A 26922-nucleotide genomic window follows, 5' to 3' on the forward strand; every position below is an offset into this window, starting at 1 on the left:
TCTTACCCAGACTTGTTTCTTAAAACTTTTATTCTGTACTGGTACAGACTGCTGATGTTTTTGGTGAAGGATGGGATATAGAAGCAAGGAATAAGAAGATTAAATAAATACATTAAGCTTTGTCTGATCAGTCATATTCTATTACACTTCTGATAATTTCATATTGAAAATGAATGCAAAGGTAGGGATCCACTCTACACGCCTCCTTTTCTTGAAAATGTGAATCTACAGCAATAAATGCAACTTATGTTCAGGAAAATAAATTGTAAGAGGCATAAGATACATAACCTGAACAAACCCAGCAATTTTACCATGCTTGGTAACTTTTTCTGTCTGAAAGCCTCTCAAAAACTAACTGGAGGAGCAGTGCCATAAAAAATAAGCCATAACTATAAGAAGGCTCTCAAAAAGAACCTCAAATCATGTTTTGGGGTTGTAGTAGGAAGAAAAGGCAACAAAGAAAACTGTAAAATGTAACTAGGTAGCGTACATTTTTTAAGCAACAGGGTAGGGAAAGAAAAGATGCAGATGTTCTGGTGAGCTGCTTTAAACAAAGACAAAATAAATCTCTCAGCAAGCAAATGCAGTAATAAAGATATTAACATTGCTATTTTCAAAGTAATAACATTTAACTCAGATGATATGCCAGCATTTTTTTTTCTTCTTAGATGCTTCACAATTACACTCTAGTACTGGTTATACACTGTGAAGGGACATGTTCTAACACAATCTGCCTTGCTCATCAGAGGGGCCTCCACGTAAGAGAACGCATACTTTAGCTATCCAGTTCACTTATGCTGATTTTACAATACAGGATTTTGAGGCCAAATGTCAATATATTTCAGGTAGATACCTGCAGATGACTTGAATAACTTTGTGCCTTTGGATAACACATCTAGCAGACATATCCAGCCTTACCTACAAAAACATCTGAATACTGTCTCTTTTGAAGAGGAAATACACATTCCAGCAAGTAATTTTACTTACTGTCAAAATATCATGTCTTATGCTAAGATTTGAAATGGTGTAAGTTAAACTCAATTTTTTCTAGTTGCCCTTTTCTTTACAAACCAAGTGAGACTTTTATTAGCTTGGGTTTCATATAAAAATATCTTCAGAACATAATCAGTCACCTCTTGATCTCTGATAACGCAGTAACACTGCACTCCTTCAGCCTTTCACTTTAAGGTATTTTCATCTGCGCACTAATTTTTGCAGGTTCTGTCTTTTGTCTCCCTATTTTCCAGTGTCCTCTTAAAATGCAGCTATACTAACAGGAAGTTTTATTTTAATGCCAGCCTTGCTAGTGGTTTATGGAGAAGGGTACTTCTTATCTACCTTTCTTCACAAAATATCTCTTATAAAGTAAGACTGCACTGTGTCTGTTTTCCTTATGACAGTAATATGAAAAAAAACAACCCAGAAACAAAGAGCCAAGAAAAGTGAAGTGTTGAATGCCTTTTTTGCTTTAATTCTTAGTAAAATATCTCAGGAAAATGAACAGCTAACAGTTGACAATAATAACAGCTGAGAGTTCAGCACTGAAAACTGAGCCTAGAATAAAAATATATATTTCTGGGGCTGAAAAATTCACCCCCAAACACCTAAAGAAATAATAAATCAAGCTAAGAGAACATGAAAGGTTACCAAAGACTTAAAAGAGAAATACAGTTTTCCAGACATGGAAGAAAGCAGGCATATGAGGGGAGAAGATACTATAGACCTATCAGGCACCCCCTGTTTATGAAAACCATTAAAACATAAAATGAAAAAACAAACACACACACACACACACAAAAGTATAGAAGTGTGCTCCCACAGGACACTGCAACAGGTTCTGTACTTAGGAATAAGGCCACCACTATGGCAGATTTTGACTTTAGCAAGACTGAAAATGTCATATGAAACACTCACTGTCCTTCTCACTGAGGAATGGGCAGTAGGATAGTGTGTTCCAAACTGAAAACCCTTGCAGTGGCCTTCATCCCTTTTTCCACAGAAAGGGACTGGACAACTTGCACAACATTGAAGACTATCCCAGTAGTACAAATACTTTCTCATTTCTCTGCCACAAATGACTGCACTGCTGCTCTGGACAGGGGGAGCACGCCACCACGCACAGTGCTTCTCAGAGCAACACAAGTGGCCTTCTTTTCTGCAATAAGGACTCAAAAGCATTTGAGTGCCTGCCTGCCTGCCTGCACCGAGAGGCTGTGGTTAGAGGGAGTATGGTATTACCTGTGAAAGGGACAAGGGAAGTACTAACTAAAACTTTGGATGGCCATGATTTAGCTGAAACTTTTGTAAGACAACTTTTGCTTTGTATCTAATTATGCAGCTATTGACGGTTCACTGTGACACGAGTGAGGCATATAAACCGGATTTCATAGGAGTCTGTTTTGGTTCCGGTATTATTCAATATTTTCATGGATGGCTTGAAGGGCTGGATAATGAGTACAAACAGTACTGTGTCTGGAGAGGTTGAAAGCAGACAAAAGGGCAGCATTTAAATTCAAAATTATCTGAACAAAATGATCAGAGACACCTGTGAATGAAGAAAAACATACATCGTAAACTCACATATAAAAAGCAGGATCAGCTAGCAACAAAAATATGAAAAAGGAGACCAACTGGATGCTCTATTATTCTAGGTGTCATGGTTTAACCCCAGCCAGCAGCTCAGCTCCACACAGCTACTCGCTTACTCCCTCTACAGCAGGATGTGGAGAGAATTAGAAGGGTAAAAGTGAGAAAACTCATGGGTTGAGATAAAGACAATTTAGTACGTAAAACAAAAACTGTACATGCCAGCAAAACAAAGCAAAACAAGGAATTCATTCACCACTTCCCATTGTGAAGCAGGTGTTTAGACATCTCCAGGAAAGCAGCGCTCCATCACACAACAGTTACTTGGGAAGACAAATGCCATCACTCCAAATGTCTCCTCTTCCCCCAGCTTAATTCTGACCACAACACCATATGGTGTGGAATATCCCTTGAGTCTGCTGGGGTCAGCTGTTCTGGTGTCCCCTCCCAATTCCCTGCGCACCCCCAGTTTACTCACTGGTGGGGTTGTGTGAGGAGCAGAAAATTCCTTAACTCTGTGTAAGCATTGCTCAGCAATAAACCATCCTTGAGTTATCAACACTGCTTAATCACAAATCCAGAACTACCTAGTAGCCCATACTAGCTACTATGAAGAAAATTATCCCAGCTGAAAACAGCACAATAGGAGATAAGCGTCTTATGGCCACTAGGACCCCAGGGTGATTACAGATAAGAGACTCAATGCATTCTCCAATTTCAGTGTTTATGTTAACTGACACACGACCTAACAGATGACGGAAAAACAGGAGATATTCAGGAGTCACACTTTGATAATCACTGGGAGGAGAAGGATTTGCCCCGTTCTAAAGAGATTAATCAGGCAGTACAGATATCAGACAGTCTAAACGTGTGCCTTCCAAGCAAATAAAATAATGGTTATTTCAACTAGGAGGAATGGATAACCTATCCACTGAATAATGTACATAAAACCCAAAACAAACAAACACACACACACACAAAGATTAAAGCTATGTTCTCCAAAAGACATTAAAAAAAGAACTTTGCTGTATAAAACTAGAAAGACCAGCAGGAGGTGGAATAAAGGAAGAGAGAAACCCTTTTGATTACATCTGAAAAAAGTTTTTCTAACTTTTCTAACTAGATCATCATGACCTGATGTTAAATAGTTTTTCCATCACAACCTTTGGACTTTGGAACGGCAAGGCAAATGTTATTCATGGTGATAAACTGATCTCTCAGTTTTTAGAATTCCATCATTCTAGGTCTGTTTTCTTAATCAGTGTATTTATTGAAACGTGAAGCCATCTAAACATGTTAATCATCAGTAATCAGATTTTCATCTTATTCAGCCATGTGATCTCAGCTCTCTAATTTGTGCATTTAAGTACTATAGCTGTGCATACAAATAAGGTACTTATATTTATCAATGCCATTCCCCCCTTCCCAAGCAGATACGTAAAGCAATACAGCCTATGTTTGCAGGTAACTATGCAATTATACATTTTAGAGCAAACCTTTATGCTGTACAGCCTTCTAGTCATAAAAAACGTATTTTACATTGGTAAAGCTATTTATGCTTGAGGACCAGAATATCTTCACACTGTACTTGTATACTCCCACCTTCATGGAGGGCTCTTCCAACATGCTGTACCATTAAAAAATGAAAGCATCTCCAACCAAAGCTACCAACCAATACCAAAATTGTCTGCAAATAGGGACTTGTTATGGAGTTCAAGAAAAAGTTTACCCAATTAAGAGAAGTAATTAAATCACAACCCATTGTTGAGTAAAAACTCCTGATGAACTGACTGCTGTATGACACTGACCCTTGGTGGAATTTGTCTTCCTAGATCACTGAGGTGCGGTAGAAAATTCTACTTTGAAAGAGTTTAACTACTCCTATGAATGACTAATATCATGAGTTTATAAGCTATGATGTGCCATTCAACACCTTATAAAGAAAAGCTACTTGTAGTTATGGCAGGCCCAGTGACAGAGACCTGCCTTCCATCAAAAACTTCTGGTGGGATGAATATATTAATAAATATATTTATAATTCCATCTTACTGACTGCTTCTAGAATCTTGTTTTACATAGAGTTTGAACTTGACTCACATCAGTGTGTTGGACTATAAAAAAAAAAAAAAAAAACACAACCAAAACACCCAAACCTGTCTGTCTTTTAAACGGAATGTGTTGCTCCTATTCTGCTTCTAATCTTAACATCAGCTGTTCTCTATATCAGACTGTGATTACATGAAGATGATTATAAAGAATTAATCAGCCTACTAAAAATATGCACATGACTAGTCTGAAGTTTTGTGAAGTTTATTAAGCATTTCTCCAATCTGTCTTCATTAATATACAATGCTTATATACAAAACACTTCAGCAATTTTGTACTTAAGAGATGCTTGTTTTAAGTATGCACACATAGTTAACGAAGTCAGAACACCGTAATTATTATAAAGCAATTACTGGTATATTAATTTGCTTTCCATCACCAAGAGAGTTTTCAAGGAGTTTTCACTGTCTTTACACATTCATTAGTGAGAAAATTACAGATTATTTAATGAATAGCTTTTACCATACCAACTTCAATGACAACACACTATTAAAGCTTTTCTACAAGTACGTTAAAGAATAATTTATGCTGGAACGGACTTCTATAGGTCGGCTACTCCAACTAGCCTGCACTCAAAACAAATCCAACAAGATCAAATTGTCCACAACATGACCCAGTCAAGTTCTGAACACCTCCAAGGACAGAGACTCCATATCTCTTTGAAGCATCCACCTATTCTAATGTTTCATCCCTTTAATGATGAAAAAGGTTTCTGACGTATGCAATGAGTTTTTGATGATGTAATTTGTCTCTATTGCCTTTTGTCCTATCACTAAGCATCTCTGAGAAGAGGCTGTCACCTTCTACATGCTTTTTCATCTGCATATTTAAAGACAGAAATACAATCTCCCTCAGACATCTCTTCTTAAGACATAATAAACCAGATTCTCTCAGCCTCTCTGCATTTATTGTGCTCCAGCCCTCTAATCATCTTGTTAGCTCTCCCTCAGACTTGATCCAGTATGGCAACATCTTTTAATAGTTGGGCCCCTGAAACAGGACTCATATCCGTGATACCCAACATTAAAACTTACCTTGGCAGGAAGTACGTGCTTCGTCTCATACAAAGAACGGCAGATTTTCAAAATTTCATTTCCTGTGTTCTCCTTTTCCTCTGGTGGACACCTCTGTAGCATAAGAGTCCCCAGTTTCACCCAGGGATTATCATCTGTGCACAATCTGCCCAGGAAAAAAAAAACCCAAGAGATATATATAGGATATAAATATACTTGCATACCCCCACCATTTTGGATAGATGAGGTGTTTTTTTGTGTGTGAGAATTAAAGTATAACCTCATGAAAAAGAGAGGAAAGAGTTTTGAGACAATTTACTATCCTGATGCCCACACTCTTTCAATGGAACAAAGAAGTTTAAAGTATTTTGAAATTATGACGTGCAGTTACAATCCCTGAGGAAACACACATCAGATGGACTGACTGATCAATTTGGAATAGTATCAGAACAGCTTCTCCTGGCTTCATACCAGCTGATTTCCCAAGCAGAATGGAGGGAGAGGTATCAGGAATCCAGCACTCCTGATTTTGTTTGCTTTGATCACATTCTAACAGCATCTGCCTTTCAGATTTCCAGGTCCAACGAGTGCAAACAAAAATAAATTATTTTTTTTTATGGTACATCCAAACAGGGTAGAAGAGCAAAGAAAGTACATGCATCAGTACTTCTCTATTGGTAGATACGGATGCAGATACATTTGTTTTACATATTTAAAATGTTCCTTTCATTCCATACAGAACTTCATGTCATGTCACAATTACACAGTGAGACAGATGGGAAATAGTAGATACAAGTAAATTTTATCACACATTGATGGAAATGGCAACATTTGGCATACAGCTGCTATTTGATAGATCATGGAGATGCTTGGCTACTTTTGTCAGTGATAGGTGTACCTCACAGAATCACAGAATGGTTCTGGTTGGAAAGTAACTTTAAACATAATTTATTTCCAACTGCCCTGCCATGGGCAGGCACACCTTCCACTAGACGAAGTTGCTTAAAGCCCCATTCAAACTGGCCTTGATAGGACTTGATACTTACTAGGACTGAATGTACTGACAGGAATGGGTAGCAGGCCAGAGCTTTTAAATGATATAATGAAGTTTAACACTCAAACACATCCACACTGCCATTTTCCCAATGTAAATTAAGTTAATGCATTTCAATTCCCATCCACGATGGGTTAAAATCATGCACAGTCACAGCTTAGATCATGATTATATTAAGCCACAGTAACACAATCACTATGTTCATCTGTGCATAAACAGAAAGGCACAAAAGTGGTTTAAAAATCATCCCATCAATCTTTGGCTATTAATCAGCACCAGGAAAAATTTTAGCTTGAGGGAAAAAAAGAATAGGGAAAAAAAAAAAAAAATCACAGCAAGTCTAAATCTGGCAGGTTGGTCTTACAATTTAGTGTAAATTAAGGTGCTCATCCAGAACATGTGGGAAGGAGCAGTAAAGTGCCGTCAAAGTGCTGTTTTTCAAAGATATTACTTAGCAGCAAATGTTGAAAGTAGTACATTAATATCACTGTAAATGGGAGTCCACTAAGAGAGTCTGTTGGATTGACATACACCAAAGAATAGGTCTGACAGCTCTGGAAAAGACATCCACCAATATCTGCTATTACATATATAAAAGCACTTTCCTGCTCATCTTCCACTTTCAAAAGTACATATTGTAAACAAATAAAACCAGCTCCATGTGAAGCTGACATTATATCCTAACATGAAAACCAGAGATGCTATAGTGGGGGCAACTCTGAATGCAAATGAAATAGAAGTCGTTGCCTTTATTCCTTCTGACAACTTAATTGAGCCTTTCCATCAGTCACAGCCACTGAGCTGCCAGAAGTCTGGCTGGTAACAGCAGAGCTCCTCCTCTCCTTCCAACCTGATGGGTTGAACCCAAAGATGTCAGCTTATTCAACAAGCAGAATATGATGCATTTAATCTGTGAACCCCCAGTAAAGTTAGGCGAAGAAAACAAAAACCCTGCAACTCCATCTCTGCCACTGGTTAAATTGATAGCTCCTGCTATGTGATTCATCTCTTGCTTAGAGGCATAGAAAGTCATAATGAATTTCCATTTTTATAGCTGCTGCCTCCAGAGTACATTAAGAAAACCTATAAGAATTTCCCATTAGAAAAAGAAAACAAAAATCATACTACAAAGCACGTAAGTTAGAAATAACCAGAAAGATGCAAGGCTACCAAGGCTTGCCATGTGCAGGTTTATTTATCTGAGTTAAGTATCAGATGTATAATTTACATATATAAAGCTTTTGTCAACACAAAAATGTGTTTTGTCAACACAAAAAATTATCCTTATAATTATATCAAATACTTGTATTATGTATTAACAAATTTTGGTTTCCTGGTATCTCTAAATAAACCCAAGATTCAGTTATCAAAAATATGACACCTACAGGTAGAATTCAGTTTTCCTCTCTCCTGAATTTTAACTTAGTTCAACTACAGCTAAAAGAAAATAAAAAAAGTTATTTCTTAACACGAAAAAACCCAATTATTTCAAAACCTCAGCATGAGCGTGTCATTTTTTTTTTGCCAGAACCAAAAGAGGGAAATTTTGGATGAAGTTAAAAAAGAAAACTTAAAACTATTAAATCCTTAAAAGCTGGTCTTTTTGAGTTGCAAAACACCTTAACAATTTCTAAAATAAATAAAAAAATGCCTTTTGAAAGTAGGCAGCAAGTTCCGAAGGACTGCAGAGCTTCAGGTACTGTCAATAATTTTTTTAGTAAACATCTTTATGAAATGCTTAAAATGACATCTGAATATGAAACACCCAGGTGGATAAGCACACATGCGTAACAAGCGCGTGAAAAGAAAATTTTTTTAAAGTATATGGTTTTGAGAGCTGACTGAAACTACCAAGGTACCTTGCTGTTTCCTCACAGTCAACATGGCATATTATGATATGAAGAGAATCATATTTGCAATAATGAGCATTACTGTAGCTGGGGTTTGAAAATACAAGAACTCAGAAAAACCCATTAAAAAACACAGACTTAGTAACAGAGAGATTACAGTTCTTTAACTTCTCCTTCCTTTTGAGCCCTTATAGAACACAAATTGTATTTTTTATATTTATAAATGGCTTTATATTCAAGTATTAGATAATTACTATGAAGTTAAAAACCAGAAAGTACTCAAATGACTCAGAGTTAAACTTCCCAGCTCCTGCATGTATTATTACATTGGCAGTAAACAATCAGTTAGCAACAATGACCCTTTTCTGAAGCGAAGGAGGAGAAAGTAAGTCAAGATTAAACAAAAATGTTAATACATAAACAATTGGCTTAACTGCTCACAGTTTTCCCCTTTGCTCAAGAATATCTTAATACAACCTGCTTTGAAATGAGTTTGTTGAAAACCTCAGTAGCGAAGACTTCCTGTTCCTTACTCCAACCCAGCCATCAAGGTAGGTTTTTCAGAAACACTATTTCAGGAAACATATATATATACACACATATATATATGAACAGGCTGCTAAGCATAATCGAACGCTATTAACATGGAGGTATGCAACAGAGGCAGAAGAGGGAGGAATGAGGAATGCAAGAAGAGGAAAAACTCCAGAGTAGAGCATGCCTGCAGCAGCCTTCACAAAGATGCAGAGACGGGCATATGACAGTGACTGTCAGTGACAACAAGAGGAGAGAAGGTTCAAATAAAGAAGGTGGAAAGTACTAAAGATTTTTTTGATTGTTGTTGGACCTCCTACTTACAACACAGCCTCTGTTTTCTGGCTGCCGTGAATAATTTCAGGATTTACAAAGCAAAATAATTCAAATTAATGAAATTAAAAAATCCTTAAAAAGAAATGTAAACTATTCCCAGCACACTGTAACAAGGGGCAGCTGAAAAAAATATTACTTCACAAGAGTTAACGAAATTAATCCTGTCTCATATCAGCAAACACTAAAGAGAGCTTTTTAAAACCAATCATACTTGAGGTGTGACTGAGGGTGGAATGAGGGCAGAACTTCATTTCAGGAGCAGTATTAGCTGTTAAGACAGTGTTTTGAGTTCACTCAAATTCATTTGAATGACAGCATACTGATTATATAAGCCAAAATTCCATTTGAGAACATCCTGTACACCAAATGTATTATTTCTGTAGGCAAAAATAAGAAATATACATTTTTAGTTTTATATAAACTGTGGAATGGCATGGCTTAGATCTAAATGTTGGTTAAGTCCTTATAGCAAATACTTAATGTTTGCCTCTTAAGACTTGTTAAAAAACGGAGCAAAAACCAAAGCACCCAAAATATAACCCCTGGAACTCCAAAACCTAGTTGACTGAGAGAATACAACTAGAGTGGAGGAAAAGATAATTTACAAAAAGGACGATATTGTCTACTATTAAAATATCACTTTTTTGAAAGCACCAGAAATGAGCTTGAAAGCAGGTTCAATCCACAGTAAGTATTGCTGTAAAGTACTTAATAAGTCTTCTTAGTATTGTTAATAACAGAAAGCAATGGGAATATATACACAGAAAGACCCCAGGGAGTGAAAAATGCCACCTTTGATATATTTTTCTATTGGGACAACTCGTAGTAGGGAAGGGGAAAATTGAACCACTGTTGACTTACTCATTAAATAAATAAATACTAAAGGAAGGTAGAAAGGCAACATACCCAGTGAGAAAAGAGAAAAATGGAGGGAAGGTGGCAGAAGGAGAACTATGCCTCTGTCATTTCTTTCAAGAAGCAGCTTCAATTTTCTTCTCTAAAACACTGCTAAGGTAGGGAAGAGAATGGACTAATATTTTTCTCCACCCCTCAACCTAGCAGAGAGAACTGAAGAATGAAACAACAGTGGTAACTGCACCCTGTGTCCACCACCCTTAAAAAAAAAAAAAAAAAAAAAAAAAAAGGAAGAAAAGATGCAAAAAATTATTAAAACAAAACTAGTACTTCCTATACTATGAACATTTGCTCCACTACTCAAATCTATTTTCATTTTCAGCCATCCAGAGTTTCAGGCAAAGTCAAGAAAATCTGGAATATCTGAACTACTTTATTTCCCTGGAGATAATGACTATGAATTTAGCACTGAACTCTAGAAAACTAGTTGAGAATCTGCACTGGAGATCCCATTTGAGACTCGTACCAGTCAGAGGCTCTTCATGCAATCAGTACAGGTAACTATTACTAGTGAAAGCAAAGGAGACAATTTTCACCTAAAGGCTTTGCAAAGCCTCCTGGCAAAGCCAAAGCAGTGAAGAGAAATACTGAATTTTTAGTAATAACAAAAAAAATTAAATAAATAATAAATCTCATCACAGGATGAAACCTGCAGTTTGTTCTTCTCAAGACATGGCTGGTCAGCCTCACCTCAGTGCCTAAGCAGATGAAATAAATCCTCCTGAAAGCACTTCCAAGCAAAGGAAGGACACGGAGAAGACTGTAAATAGTCAGCATGAACTTAAAAGGGGGAAATTGTGTCTCACCAACCTGACACCCTTCTATGATGAAATGACTGGCTTGGCAGATGATGGCTGATATTACATACCTTGAATTATTCAGCAATGCTTTTGACACTTTCTCTCAGAAAATCCTCACTGACAAACTGATGAGTCACAGGCTATGTAAGTGGTCAGTGAGGCAGACTGAAAATCGGTTGAACTGACAAGTCCAAATGGCTGCGATCAGTGGCACAAAGTCCAGTTTGACAGTGGCCACTGTCTCTAGGCTAACTAACTGTCAGATAAAACATGGCGTATTATTGCTCTCCTTGAAAGATACTTGACTTTTGCCTCATAATGTAAGATTATGTAAACCTTGTATCTTAGAAGTGATCATCATTTACAGAATAGACCTTTATATGTTCAGCAAGTCACAGACAAAACACAAATAATTGGCAAAAAAATGTCATCAAGATGTTCCAAATTAACACTTTCAATAAATACCCATTCTGATGAGAGCAATACTGATTCTTTTTAATAATAGTTTTAATTTAAAATTGTTGGGCTAGCATATATGTGTCCTAATACATACTATTGACTTTCGGATACTTTATTCAGAGGCAGAAAAAATAGGCAGTGGATCTAGAAAAGAGAAGCACCATTGCTTGGTACCATTACCGTTACAGACCTCCTGCAGACTATCTACCACAGCCAAGTGAACATTAACTTTCAAAGGTTTTTCTCAAAAGTTTAACTCTGAATGGAAAAAATACAGTCAGAACTTTCTTTTTATGGATTTTGTACATGCTGCCAAAAATAAGAGCAAAATACATAACTTAGATTTAAGTAGCTACAAAGATCTCCTGTGCAACAGCTCCAGCAAAAAAATGGTTTTCTGCCTCCTCCATGATATATACTACATATGTATGCAGTTTTTACAAGAAAATGACTGATTCAATTCTGCTTCAAATAAACCATTTATTATTCCCCGTATGACCCTTTCTAAAGGTCATACTCCTCTCAGACATGACTAAATTGACTGAAAACTACATGATATTATCAAGCAAAACCACTTTGAACTCATGATTGTTTGAAGAAATGCTCACCTATTGCTCATGTCCATCGGTGGCCAAGCTTGAAGTAGTAAAACCAAGTGCTGAAACTCAGATGGGCTGTGACTAGATTCCAGAAGTCCCAGGAAGAGATCGTATCTTTTTTCTTCATTTTCAATATCTGCTATCTCCACCTGGGGAAAAGAAAAGAAAAACAAGTTTGTTTTGTTTTTGTTTTTTAAGAAATCAAAGATTTAAAAGAAATGAACAAACTATCTGTGAAGGACATCACTGCTGTAAAACAATGTAACAGTGTAATTTTCCTAGAAACCCGTTTTCTCACTTCTCATTTTCCATTACATGCATCTCTGTTCTTCAAACACCAGAAATTCCTTAAATTTAATTTTCAGGATACATAGACATGCATACATACACACATACACATATTTTTAAAGGATGGGTATGTCTAGTGCTTCTCTAACATATATTACTCTCATTTAACTATGAAGATTCAATGGTTTTACCTGAAATTCTAATCTTTTCTCCCGTAAGAAAGAGCCCTGAAAGAGGATTCTAAATTAAATTTACCCAGCAAAGAACATATGCTAACAAGTACTGTAATATTTCTCTGTATAGGTGTCTGAACCTAAGAAAAACAAAATCCTACACCCCATCAGCCAGCACCAGACCACTTTATCTCAGGAAAAGTGTCCATTTGAATTCAAAATCTTCAGCTTCTGCCAGAACTTGAATTCAAGGTTCTTTTACAGATAGTTACTGCTTGCAGTTTGCAGGGTAAAAATCTGGAAGGTAAAAAGTCTAACTGTTGGAGGAAGATTGCAGTACATGAGAACCAACTTGCTACTAAGTGAGAATCAGCTTCTGTTTAAAAGTTTGGCTATCACAGTAGAAGGGCTTTCACAAATAGAATACCTATTCACTGTCTACCTGACATGAAAAAAGTTCTTGGAGTTTAAAAATAATTTGTTACACTAACAAGGTAGCTTCCTCTGTGTTATTAACACATGCTAATACTGGATTTTAATTCCAAAGTTTGAAAAGTTCAGGATATCAAACACTTCAGCTTCATCTTATAGTTCTGTTGAAGATACACAGCATTAACTGCTAACTTTTGTTTTTCAGTCCAAGTAGTTCCAAGACAATAAACAGCAACAAAATTTTTCTTAGTTCTACAGCTACCCTAAAGGATTAAAGATCACATTCCCATCTTTTCAAAGAGACTCTGAGACATCAAGGGCAAATTTTTCAAAAGAGGCTAGAAAACAAAGATTACTGATGCATTTATCGAGTTGCCTAAGTAATTTATGACTAGAATATTTAGTGCTGAAAAACAGTTTGCTTCTGTCTGAAGGGTACTTCTGAAAGTACTGTATACCAAAACATTTCAGATAGTGAAGAGATTTTTCCAAGATCTGTCCATTTAAACTACTTTTCTCTACTACAAATGTCATATAGCAGACATCAGTTACCCATTTGTAATATCCGTACAAGTTACCCACTTGTAATATCTGTGAATTCCATCTATATATAGAATATATAAAATATTATGATCTTCAGTATTTAAATCACAACGCTGAAAAGAGAATGGATAAGAACAAGAAAGGGTAAAAGGGACATAAGACAGGCTGAGGATCAAAAATATTTCGCAATTCAGCAAATTATGTACCATCTAGACAACAAAAGCTCTCATATTGCTTCATCAAACTCCTTTTTTAAAAAACTAGCTCTTTAAGTATTTAAACTGAGTAGGTAGCATTCTGGATGGTCCACTCAGTACATTCTAGTATGTTATTTCAAAACATAGACTAAATGTTAAGATCCCTCTAACGATAACCACAAAACCAGCAAGAAATGACACAAACAATATTAACAGATGAGAAAAACTGTCACAGAAATTGAGCCATTACTAGCAGAGAACAGATCATTCTTTACGGATATCTGAACTACTTTCTGTAAAATGTCTGTAAAGACACATTATTAGGCAGAATTCCAGTAATTTTTTATGAGGTCAATTAACCTAACACTATAATGTTGCGTTTTGGACAGCTGGATCCTTGCAACGTGACTGCTGATAACAAAATGCGCATTAATATGATGGAATTAAATCAGAAGAATTAACTTATTCTCAAACATGGTGCACATTTCTGCAAAATGTCTTTCTACAAAGGCGTTTTTTCAAGTCGCCTACATTTCCTACTAAGAGTAATAAAAATAAAGTGAATTTTCTACAGTGTTATTTATAGTTTTAAAGAAAACTATTGAAAATTCACTTTATATATGACATTTTAAATGTATGTCACTTCCATTTACCGTGAACAGATGAAATGAGAAAGTAGCAATGTAGTGTATAAGCACGCATAGCTTTAAGAGTACATGTGATGATCTAAAATTGCAGCACTAAGGATAGAGGAAAAGGAAGGTTAATGAAAAAGCAACAGATGGAAAATATCTAAGTACTGAAGGGTAGCTGACAAGTAGGATTACTTAAAAAAAAAGTACTAGTCTTATCCTGTCTTAAACTCCCCACCACTTCACCTTTCAGGCCCCTTTTGTTTTTCCTTCTTCAATGTATCTTATGCTTCTCCTTCATGTCAGTCATCCCTATATTCCACACGCATCTGTATTTCAAGTATGTTTTAAGCATTATGTGACTCCTGTGACAGCGTGTTTTTTTAAATAACTTTACCCCCCCGCTCCCCTCCCCCAAGAAAAGCTGAGATTCAGACATAAACCCATGCTTTAACAGCAAGGATCCCTGACTCTGTGATGATGGTCACAGGGTCAGCTGTAACAGGAGTTGAAAACATCATCAAATACGGTGATCCTGCAAAGACCACGTCCACATGACACATTACACTGTAAGTAGTTCCACTGGATTTATTAAGCACAATGTCTAAAATTGTGCCTTTACAAACTGAGATGACTAAAATCTATGCACAATTTGTCCACTAGCATCACTAGAAAATCCTAAAGCACAGATCAACACTATGTACCAGAAACACAGACAAGAATAAAACATTTAAAAACTTCATTTCAAGGTATAGTTATTCCTATAAAAAAATAAGAGTCCTTTTTAAGTATCAGTAGATATTATCTGCTATGAAGTAAATCACAGAATCATAGAATAGAATCATAGAATGGTTCGGGTTGGAAAGGACCTTAAGATCATCTAGTTCCAAACCCTCTGCTATGGGCAGGGACACCTCACACTAGACCATGTCACCCCAGGCTCTGTCCAACCTGGCCTTGAACACTGCCAGGCAAGAAGCATTTACCACTTCTTTGGACAACCTGTTCCAGTTGAACAAGACACTTAAATAGTTTCTGCACTACTTTATAGTATGTCAAGATAATTTGCCCTGTCTCTAATTCTTTCCTTATAATTCTTCAGAAATAGAAGTTACAAACAAACCACAATAAAAAAAGGATAGTTCCTTGCTACAAGAAAGCAATACTTTGAAGCAGCACACTGGAATGACTTTTTTGTTGTTGTAGTGTTTTTATTTATTTATTTATTTATACTATACATATAAACATACCCATATACAGGGAGCATAAGTTTTCCTTTGTATTGTCTTCTCTTTGTGAGGCTGAGGGAGAGCACAGTGAGGAAGTAGCTACCTCTCACAGCAGAAACAAAGCATGCTCTGTGTTAAAAGGTAGAAATTTCATTGTAACAGAGGTGAAAGCTATCTGAGATGAAGCTGCCGAAGATAGTGAAGCCTGCTGTTTTGTTGTAATAACACAGCAAAAAGCTTAAAAATTCCAATTTTAAGTGAACACTCTTTGTAGAGTCTGGATGACGGCTCAATGTTGCAATGCGAACAGGCACTGCATTTCTACCAATATGATCCTCTTTAAAACTATGGAAATGGGACAGTAGAACCCAGCACCCCCTCCCTTATTTTTACTCTTTTTTTTATTATTATTATTTAAACAAAACCCAGAAAAATCCCTCTAAACCACTCAAAGGTTTACCATGCAAAGATAACCATGAACTGCTCAGAGCCCCTATAGTACAAGTGCCTGTAAAGAAGAATCCATCACTGAACAGGATAATAAGGCCCACAGCACAGCAGTAAGGAGTACACTTGAACTTCAGATGATTCCAAAGGAATATGAAAAAAGGAAGGAAGAGGAAAAAAAAAAAAACCAAAACAAGGAAAGCAAAAATTTTCAGTTTTAGCAACAGATTTGCTCAATTCTGTCTTGATTTTCCCTAGTTTCATGCCTTGTCTTTTGGCAGCGGAATACATCTGGCTTCATATTTTTCATTAAAATAAAAGGCTGCACAAATATTTACCACAGGGGGAAAGTCAATTAGGGGAATTAATTTGAGAAATGATGTTCATGATAGATTATAAAATGAAATACAAATTAAATAATACCAAACCTTATGTTAAACTGTTTAAATCCACAAATTCATTATCCAGGGACTACATATGTTTAAAATCAAGCATATGCAAACATCTGCATATGCTAATGTTCCTTAAAAAAAAAAAAAAAGAAATTCACAAAGCAAAATACAGGCTACACAAGCAGCACTGACTGTTGCTCAAAACTGCATCAGATACTACTAGCTGTCTGAACCAGTGCAAACTCCTCTTAACTGCATGCTCCTTTCCTGAGCACTTTTACATCATTTCCTAGTGTCTCCTGTTACTAGGTAGCAGTAGTAAGGATGGCCCATAGAGGAGTTCTAACTCATCTCACATTACCTCAGCTTAACAAAGACAAAAATCAGTCTGCCTGTCTTAAATATTGTCCAGAAGAGAAATTAACTACATTTCTGAATGAGAGTGCAGACTACAGCTACAGCCTGCAGCAGCTATGACATGCCAGAAGACAAAAGTCTTTTCTTTTTATCAGAGATATATTATTCTGGGTGCCTTTGAGCATGGCCACACAATATACTTCATTGAATTAGCTATTTTTCATCATGTAGTTACATTCAGCTTACCAGTAGCAGAGACTTAACACAGCATATGATCCATCACAATTCTTACAGGGACAGTCTTGAACTGCTGTAACTCACAAATCTTAAGAAAACTAAATCACTTGATAAAAAAATTACTGCTGGAGTCCACTTATTTATCAAACAATTGTTCAAAATATCTCAGTTCTGACATCATTTTGCTAGAAGGAAGTTACATCAGACAAAATCCCCACAAGCTTTATAAAATATGTTTCTATGCAAAACGTGCAGTATATGGCACAGGTGCTTCTACCTTTAAAGTACAAATAAAAAGATCAGTCTGGCAGTTGATTGAGATACTTGAGCACTGCTTCCAGCTCTGGGGCCCCCAACAGAAGAAGGACACGGATCTGGGAGAGCAAGTCCAGAGTATGCCACAAAGATGATCAGGAGGCTGGAGCACCTCTCCTGTGAAGACAGGCTGAGAGAGTTGGGGTTGTCCAGCCTGAGGAAGAGAAGGCTCCAGGAAGACTTTATAGCAGCTTTCCAGTACCTAAAGGAGCCAGCAAGAAATCTGGAGAGGGACTTTTTACAAGAGCATGTAGTGGCAGGACAAGGAAGAATGGCTTTAAGGTGGAAAAGGGTATATTTAGATTAGATATTAGGGAGAAATTTTTTCATCTGAGGGTGCTGAGACATTGGAACAGATTGTCCAGAGAAGCTGCGGATGCCCCATGCCTGGAAGCATTCAAGGACAGAATGGATGGAGCTTTGAGCAACCTGGTCTAGTGGAAGGTGTCCCTGCCCATGACAGGGGGCTGGAACTGAATGATGTTTAAGGCCCCTTCCAACCTTAACCATTTTATGATTCTATGACTGTATTCTTCAACAGTACACTATCAGAGCACAAACATACCCTTTATCTGACTTGAGCTATCCTAAGGAAACTTGGAAGGCATTTTCTTTATATCCAGTGCTGAAATAAAAACTTAATGCACTTACAATCCCTCCTCAAATAAAACCCCAACTGTTATGACTTATGATAAAATCTTACAAAGATTGATGGGGTTCTTTCCCATCAATGATTAGATCCTATTAGGTACTCAAAATGTTGAAACTGCTCAACATGCTTTATTCACTTTCAATGCACAAAGTTTTGACTCATCCTTTTGTTCCATAGATTTCTTATTGCTTCACAGATATGCATCACATGACATACATGCACTTCAGATATAAAGGGTTCCTTCAAATTTGTTCTGTAGCTTTTAGAAACCCAGTATTTTACAAAAACTGTAAGATAATACACTCGAAGAATGAGAAGGTTAAATAAAGCTGTGGATATCATGCATGACTGATAAAGAAAAACTTTGGCATGTCAGTCTGCAGGATCAGTTGTTTAGTTCAGCATGTTATCTCAGTCTTGAAACTGCAGTAAGCTTAAAATCAGTATTTACAGCAACAGTGGTATATTGCTGTATCTAAATTGTGTCCCTAAGGCATAGATACTCAGTATATAATGTTCTCCTGATCCTAAAGGACAGGGACATCTGATAGACTTGTAAATGCTTTACTGCTGAAGCTCTATAATTTGAGAATCTCGTGCTGACTGACCAGCTGATAACCTAGAGAATTTTGTTGAACAAGACTGAAATGCCATTAAAAAGATCTATCCATTCCAATTCAAACCTCTCCTTCCACCCTGAGATAAAATACAAAACACTATTAACATACAAGAACGGTGAGCAGGAAAACTAACGCTGACAGACCTTCTGCCTCCGTTTGCCCAATGAAATCTGTTCTGCAAATTACATTTTTACTTGCTGTGAGCATGGCAGAGCCATGATTTTCATCAACAGTTTTTTTCACCACTAATGGTCTCAGCAAATCATTGATAAGGGTGTTTGTACCCAAAGAATCAAGATGTAGGAATCAGAAAAATATTTTCCTTCATTATAATTGTTTGTTTACTGAGAAAAGCTACATTTGTGCTTAAAAGCAACTCTGCATATTAAAGTCAGAGACATTTCTGGTTTCCAAGAGCTGCAAACCCTACTGATTTACATGATTATAAAAATTCTTTTTATTAAATCCACCAGATTGTAAATGTAAATATTTCAAAATATGTTCATGTTTGTCACTGCAGCATAAATTTGAATTAATATGGCATTGAAAATAGAAACACTAAGCAGGCATTTGAGTAATCCCTTATCACTACAATACGTTTTCCATTTTTCAGGACTCCCTTGTCAAATGGACTATGTTTTTATTTATCTCAACAGCACCATCACTCTCCAAAGCTCCAGTGGTACAGATTTCATATACGGTGCATTTTAAAATAATAGGCAGATCTGAAATGAAAGATTTTATTCACATTTGAGATAGGGAATGCTGATATTAAAATTTGCTTCCACTCATGAGAACATGGCTTAACATAGTTTATAAGCAATGACAGAAAGGATGTATTACGATTTGACAGAATTTCTGTAATTGCATCTTGGTGTGCTGTTCACAGCACAAATACGACAATAGTCTTGCCTTAAGAGTTTACAATATAATGAGGTAAATCAGCAAAGAAAATACTGCCCCTCCTACACTAACAGGCCAGTCAGGATTGGTCAACGAAGACATTCATCTTCCTATTTTGTGGGTCAACCTGTAGACTGTCAATCCCTATTCTGCTGGTATCTGTTCAGCTACTTACACACTAATTAGCATTTACATTCTAAAACACACTGGGCCTACAACATTTCTTTAAAAAGAAGATTTGTAAATTGTGACTGAGAGGGATATCCTCAGAGACACAACAGGATCAGGCTGGGGAGAGTAGTAAAGGGCTCAGAAGAGCAAACCACCACGTTCCCTAGCCACCTGTCTACCAGTGTATGGGCAAGAGCACACACAAAGAAAGGAAGTCAAGGGTAACTGTGAGAGCAGCTTGGGCATGGACAGTTTGAGGTATTAGTTGAAGGCAGGTTAGGAGGAGATATCACACATAGGCAGACAGAATAGGTTAGAAACCAGTAAACTAATCTATTTTGTGTGACACATACTGACAGAGATCCCAAGCAGGAGTGAAAGTGGGGAACTACCCCACTCTTTCTGCTTACTGTTTTTCCCTCACTATATTTATAGTCCCATTCTCCAAAGTTTAAGAGACTGTAGTGCTGGAGGAAGCCATTATTGCAATCTATTCTGATAATCTACATATCTCTGTGCACAATTTTATCCAATAATTTTGCACTAAACTTGTAACATCTGCTTGAGCTATAATGCTTCCTAATAGACTGTCTTTCGATTGAAGTAAACAAGTTTAATATCTTCCTGGTACATTATTCCTACCTATCGATCGAAAGGCAAATCTTCATTATTTGATTTTACCAAGATTCTACCTAACTTGATCTTGCCACAGGAAAATCTGAATATCACAGTATCACAGTATGTTAGAGATTGGAAGGGACCTCAAAAGATCATCTAGTTCAATCCCCCTGTCGGAGCAGAAATACCTAGATAAGGTTACATAGGAATGTGTCCAGGCGGGTTTTGAATGTCTCCAGAGAAGGAGACTCCACAACCTCCCTGAGCAGCCTGTTCCAGTGTTCTGTCACCCTCACTCAGAAGAAGATTCTTCTCAAGTTGAAGTGGAACCTCTTGTGTTCCAGTTTGTACCCATTACCCCTTGTCCTATCATTGTTTGCCACTGAGAAGAGCCTGGCTCCATCCTCGTGACACTCCCCCTTTAGATATTTATATACACTAATAAGGTCACCCCGCAGTCTCCTCTTCTCCAAACTATAGAGACCCAGCTCCCTCAGCCTTTCCTCATAAGGGAGATGCTCCACTCCCTTAATCATCTTAGTTGCCCTGCGCTGCACTCTCTCCAGCAGGTCCCTGTCCTTCTTGAACTGAGGGGCCCACAACTGGACACAATATTCCAGATGCGGTCTCACCAGGGCACAGTAGAGGGGGAGGAGGACCTCTCTCAACCTACTGACCACCCCCCTTCTAATACACCCCAGGACGCCATTGGCCTTCTTGGCCACAAGGGCACAGTGTTGGCTCATGGTCATCCTGCCATCCACTAGGACCCCCAGGTCCCTCTCCCCTACACTGCTCTCTAACAGGTCCTTCCCCAACCTATATTGGAACCTGGGGTTGTTCCTGCCCAGATGCAGGACTCTACACTTTCCCTTGTTCTATTTCATCAAGTTATTCCCTGCCCAACTCTCCACTAGATACAGGCCTCCAACTAGACTCTGTCCCATAGACTACAACTCTCTGGCTTCTCTCCTTCAGCCAGTTCGCAGTCCACCTCACTACCTGATCATCCAGGCCACACTTCCTCAATTTAGCTATGAGGATGCTGTGGGAGTCTGTGTCAAATGCTTTGCTGAAGTCAAGGTAGACCACGTCCACCGCTCTGCCATCATCCATCCACCGTGTTATTTCCTCATAAAAGGCTATGAGGTTGGTCAAGCATGACTTCCCCTTGGTAAAGCCATGTTGACTGCCCCTCATAACCCTCTTATCCTTGACATGCCTTAAGATGGCATCAAGGATAAGGTGTTCCATCACTTTCCCAGGGATGGAGGTGAGGCTGACCGGTCTATAGTTACCCGGGTCCTCCTTCTTGCCCTTTTTGAAGACTGGAGTGACATTTGCTTTCCTCCAGTCCTCAGGCACCTCTCCCGTTTCCCAAGACTTGGTAAAGATGATGGAGAGTGGTCTAGCAATGACTTCCGCCAGTTCCCTCAGCACCTGCGGGTGCATCCCATCTGGACCCATGGATTTATGGATGTCCAGATTGCTCAACTGGTCTCTAACCCATTCCTCATCAACTAAGGCAAACTGCTCCGTTGACCTGACTTCATCTGAGGTCTCAGGAGTACAGGGCTCCTCAGGACTGCCTCCAGCAGAGTAGACAGAGACAAAGAAGGCATTCAATAACTCTGCCATCTCTGTATCTTCTGTCACCAGGGCACTCATCCCGTTCACCAGTGGGCCAACCTTGCCTCTGGTGTTAGTTTTATCAGCTATGTATTTGAAAAAGCTCTTTCTGCTGTCCTTGACCCCCTCTTGCCAGATTTAATTCTAAGGAGGCCTTAGCCTTCCTAGCTGCCTTCCTACATCCTCTAGCAGCAGCCTTATATTCCTCCCAAGTGGCCAGCCCCTCCTTCCATGACCTGTAAACTCTCCTCTTCCACTTGAGCATACCCAGCAGTTCCTTATTTAGCCACGCAGGTCTCCTGGCCCTCTTCCTTGACTTCCTACATGTCGGGATGCTCTGATCTTGAGCTCGGAATAAGCAATTCTTGAATGTCAACCAACTACCTTGGGCTCCTTTACCTTCAAGCAGCCTTGCCCATGGGATTTCCCCTAGCAATTGCTTGAAAAGGCCAAAGTTTGCCCTGCTAAAGTCCAGGGTTGCAATTCTGCTTGCTATTGTACTGGTCCTACCACACAAGGTCCTGAATTCCACCATCTCATGGTCGCTGCAACCAAGGCAGCCCTCAACCTTTACTGCTTCGACCAGACCCTCCTTGTTAGTGAGGATGAGATCCAGCAGTGCTCCTCTCCTGGTTGGCTCATCCACCATTTGCATGAGGAAGTTATCATCCATACAGTGGAGGAACCTCCTGGACTGTGGCTGGGTTGCTGAGTAGTCCTTCCAGCAAACATCAGGGAAGTTAAAATCCCCCACAACAACCAGGGCCTGTGACTGTGAGGCCGCTCTCAGCTGCCTGTAGAAGGCCTCATCAACTTCCTCACCCTGATCTGGTGGCCTGTAACAGACACCCACAACAGTATCGCCCCTGCCAGCCTGCCCCTTAATTCTCACCCACAGACTCTCAACTCGCTCGTCCTCTGTCCCTGGACAGAACTCAGTACATTGCAGCTGCTCTCGCACATAAAGAGCAACCCCACCACCCCGCCTGGCTGGCCTGTCTTTCCTGAAAAGGACATAGCCCTCCATGAGTATATTCCAGTCATGTGAGCTGTCCCACCATGTCTCTGTAATTGCCACCAGATCATAATCTCCTGACTTAACACAGGTCTCCAACTCCTCCTGCTTATTTCCCATGCTGCGCGCATTGGTGTACAGGCATTTCAAGAAGGGAGCTGAGCTCACCGAATACACAGCTTGTTTACACAGTGTTGTTTCCAGTTCTTATTCCTAATTAACCTGCTCTGACTACAGAGATATTCCTATTCTTCCTTCCATGTGTGTTTTTGTTGTATTTATGTTGTGTTTATGTGTGTATTCTGTTGGCTGCAGAATACTGGCCTGGACTGGACCTTTATCTGAATCAGCATTGACATTTTTATGTACTTGCACACTAATTAAAATTTACATTCTGAAACACACTGGGCCCATATAATTTTGTCATATGCATCTTCTAAGTGGAATTGCGGAAACACAAGGATTCAGGTAAGCTTATCTTTTTCCGCATATGTAATGTGCACTCTCACAAGGTAGCTAAACAGGAATCAATGAGGTCAAGCAAAAGCTACTTCTCAAAGACGTATTGTACAGACTTAACCTCAAACTTAGTGTCTCCTTGCAATTCTTTCCCCCGTATTTATCAAAATTTTGATTTTTAAACAATAATGTCATACAGTACCTTTCACTCTATGTGCTAGCACTGTAATGCCATGTACAGAGTTAAATGCGGTCAAGAAATATAAAGAACACATTTATACAGCACTAGGTTTTACATACTTCAAATATTCACACTGTTTTAGAATTAAATTAAAAAGATTTCTTAGAAAAAGTAGTATTGCCAAATGACTATGATGAGGCACTGACATAATCCGCTTCCTTACTGAGCTTTCAGTCTTAGTACTGCACTTGCATCCTATTTTTGGAAAGCCTTTTTCGTAAAGCTGATAAGAACTTTCACTTTTGAGAAAACCCATGGAAAGGTGTGGTTTAGATTGTAAAAGTGTTAGTTTGCTCACACCACTGCTGGGTAAGAAAAGTGAAATTTGAAGAGCACATACATACAACTAAACAGCAAGCATGGCAAGTTCAAACATTCCCTGTGCATTATGAAAAAAAAAATGCCAGTGCGTGTCATTTGAGAAGTCCATCTTTCCTTTAGCACAGATGAGTTTTACCTTCTTAGAAATGTATTCCAAATATATTCCCCTCATGCAGAGGAACCTGTCAGTTTTAAATCAGGCTTTTTCATCTTACTTTCTCCATCCGCCCAAATTCACATATGAATAATCCCACTTTCAATCCATTTTCCCCCTTTGTAAATGGAAACTTACACGGTAGCAAGTCACAGCTGAGAGATGGTAACTTAGAAAACCTGTTCCACTAGGCTCATAAATGCTCGCATACCATGATGGAATTTCGTTCTATTTTATGAAATAAAGCACTGTAGGAAAAACATGATCTGGTCTGTAGCCTGGATCAGTGCTGCAGATTAAATTCCCTTGCTTGAAAGAAGCAATTCTGAAGCTATGTTTATGGAGTTAATAAAAATCAATAGCTATACTAAGGAATATCCACTTAAAAAACCCCAACAAACCAAAACTAACAAAAATAAAAAATCCCAATACATTTGAAATACTGTTGATTTCCATTACTAGGGGGAATATAACCTGAGAAAGTGATGCAAAAGGCCTACCTCACATCTCCCCTCCATTTAAGACCAATAAGGCCACTGGAGTTCATGGTGGAGCATAGTTCAAGTTCTGAACTCACAAAGAGAACACAGGCCACTATGACCTAGACTTGGGGAAAAAACAATCAACAACTGACAGATCAGAAATGTCTGCTATCAAAACAACAATCTGATAGCAATCAACACAAAATTAAGACTGAAGTTGAGGGTTTTACATGACAAACTGTTCACAATCCATATCTTCTACCCAAAGAGAGGGAGAACTCTAAGGTCAGGCTTTCTTTAACTCTCCTCAAACCTGGACTTCACATATTTAAAGTTATAAGTGCTGACCACATATGAAAGCCTGCTGCACATAGATACTAGAGTAATGCACATGATCCCACAGGTCAAATCCTGCTCACACTGAAGCTAGTGAACAGGATGAGCAAGTTACGGGATTCAAGTTTAAAAACAAACCAACCAGAAGCCTACTGGTGATGAATTAAACAAAGGCTCAACCACATGCTGAGCTGTCTGTCTTGTAGAAATACTCAAGAAATTTTTCATCTGAACTGATTTATATATTGTTTAATTCCTTATCTGCTTGATATGCAGCTCACTAAGAAACACACACAGATTCAATAAAACATGAATGTGCTGCCTAATGCATGAAAATGCATAACTTGTGCAGAAAATAAAATCCATTCATTTATATTCTGCAGAAGACTATGTCCTAATCTGCAAATACATTTCAGCACACGGAAAACCTCTGAACTAGAGGCACTAGATATTGATAAAGACATTAGGACAAATCAAGAAAAAAATATGCATTTGAAAGGTTTATGTATCTAGTTAGCTAGAACTGAAAGAGACAGGGTTAACATACACTTAATTTAAAATCTATATTGACTAGGTGTCAGTTAATAGGTAAAAATTTCTATCTTTGTAAATAATGGCTAAAACGAAGATCTGTGCAACCTGAGGGACTTAAAAACATGTAAGTCATTTTACTTGTATGCACCAGCTACTAATCGCTGTTTCATATTTCATAGTCTATGTATAATATACTCTACATTTAGAACAGACAAGTGTTGGAAGTTGCAACCTAGAAATTACAAGATTTTAATCTTTCAGTACTACTTTTAGCTTTAAGCTGTTAAATTAGCATCAGCCATTTTCCTCAACACCTTATGCAACTGGCTCTTCAATTTACCTTTTCTGATCATCACTAATATCAAGCATGCACAAGCTCTCAGTGTTCAGCTAAATGTATAACTGCTGTCTTAATAACCAAAGTCTCCTATCCTTGCTAACAGAGGGAAAATGATTTTAAAAGCTGCTTTCGTGTTAATTAAAACCTGTCAAAATTAATCTTTCCAAAATGTCATCCTGGAGATAGACTAAACTGACAAACTAAAAGATCCTAGATCAGGAGCACTTAAAGTACCAAATGGATGGATATCACAAAATTATTTAAGCCATAAAAACTGAAATAAATGAGTAGCACGGTTGGAGCCATAAAAACTATCAGAAGGCAGTAGGCAGCATCATGCAACTGTCATACCAAATAGCATTATGGAAGCACTGTAACTGGTGGTTTTCTTTTTGATTTTATGTAGCAAAAGTCCTAGCAGTCACAGTCATCACAGCTGAGTTCCCATGTAATAACAGCCACAATATGGGGAAAAACGAAACAAAACAAAACCAAACCCCAAAATACCCCCTCAAAACCTAACAAAAAATGAAAGCGACCACTCGATCAACATGAACTACCAGAAATTGCTATTATTTTAAGAATACCTGAGAAGGGCTCCTCAGATGATAAGAGTTTACAGACCTCTAAATAGTGTCAGCTAGCAAGACAGTTGATGGAATAAGACAATACTTTGAAAAAAAGCATGGCATCAACTGAACATCAGTTATTAACATAAAATACTCATTTAAGCTATTAACTAAATAATGCTTAAAAAAAACAATTTTACAATTCATTATATTTTCACAAGGCTTTTGATAAGATTCCTTATGAAATCACTGAAGAACCTGATCTGCTAACAGGAACAAAACCCACAAACAAACAAACAAAACCCCCAGTTTATGATCAAATAGTAAAGGTAAAAAGTAGAATTTTTATGATTTCATGACTGCTTATTTCCTTATATGAATTAA

At 37.9% G+C, this 26922-nt stretch overlaps 1 protein-coding gene across 1 annotated transcript in view; it reads right to left on the reverse strand.

Moving 5' to 3' along the window:
* NBAS (NBAS subunit of NRZ tethering complex) overlaps positions 1-26922 on the reverse strand; it is a 191572-nt gene that overhangs the window by 11949 nt on the left and 152701 nt on the right. The window contains exons 49-50 of the mRNA XM_080615036.1: positions 12262-12401; positions 5727-5871 (exon numbers count right to left, since the gene is read on the reverse strand). Of these exons, the coding sequence (XP_080471162.1) occupies positions 5727-5871; positions 12262-12401 (285 nt within the window). The remainder of the gene's footprint in view (positions 1-5726; positions 5872-12261; positions 12402-26922) is intronic.

The sequence above is a fragment of the Psittacula echo genome (assembly GCF_963264785.1).
Source record: "Psittacula echo genome assembly, chromosome: 4".
NCBI lineage: Eukaryota > Metazoa > Chordata > Aves > Psittaciformes > Psittacidae > Psittacula > Psittacula echo.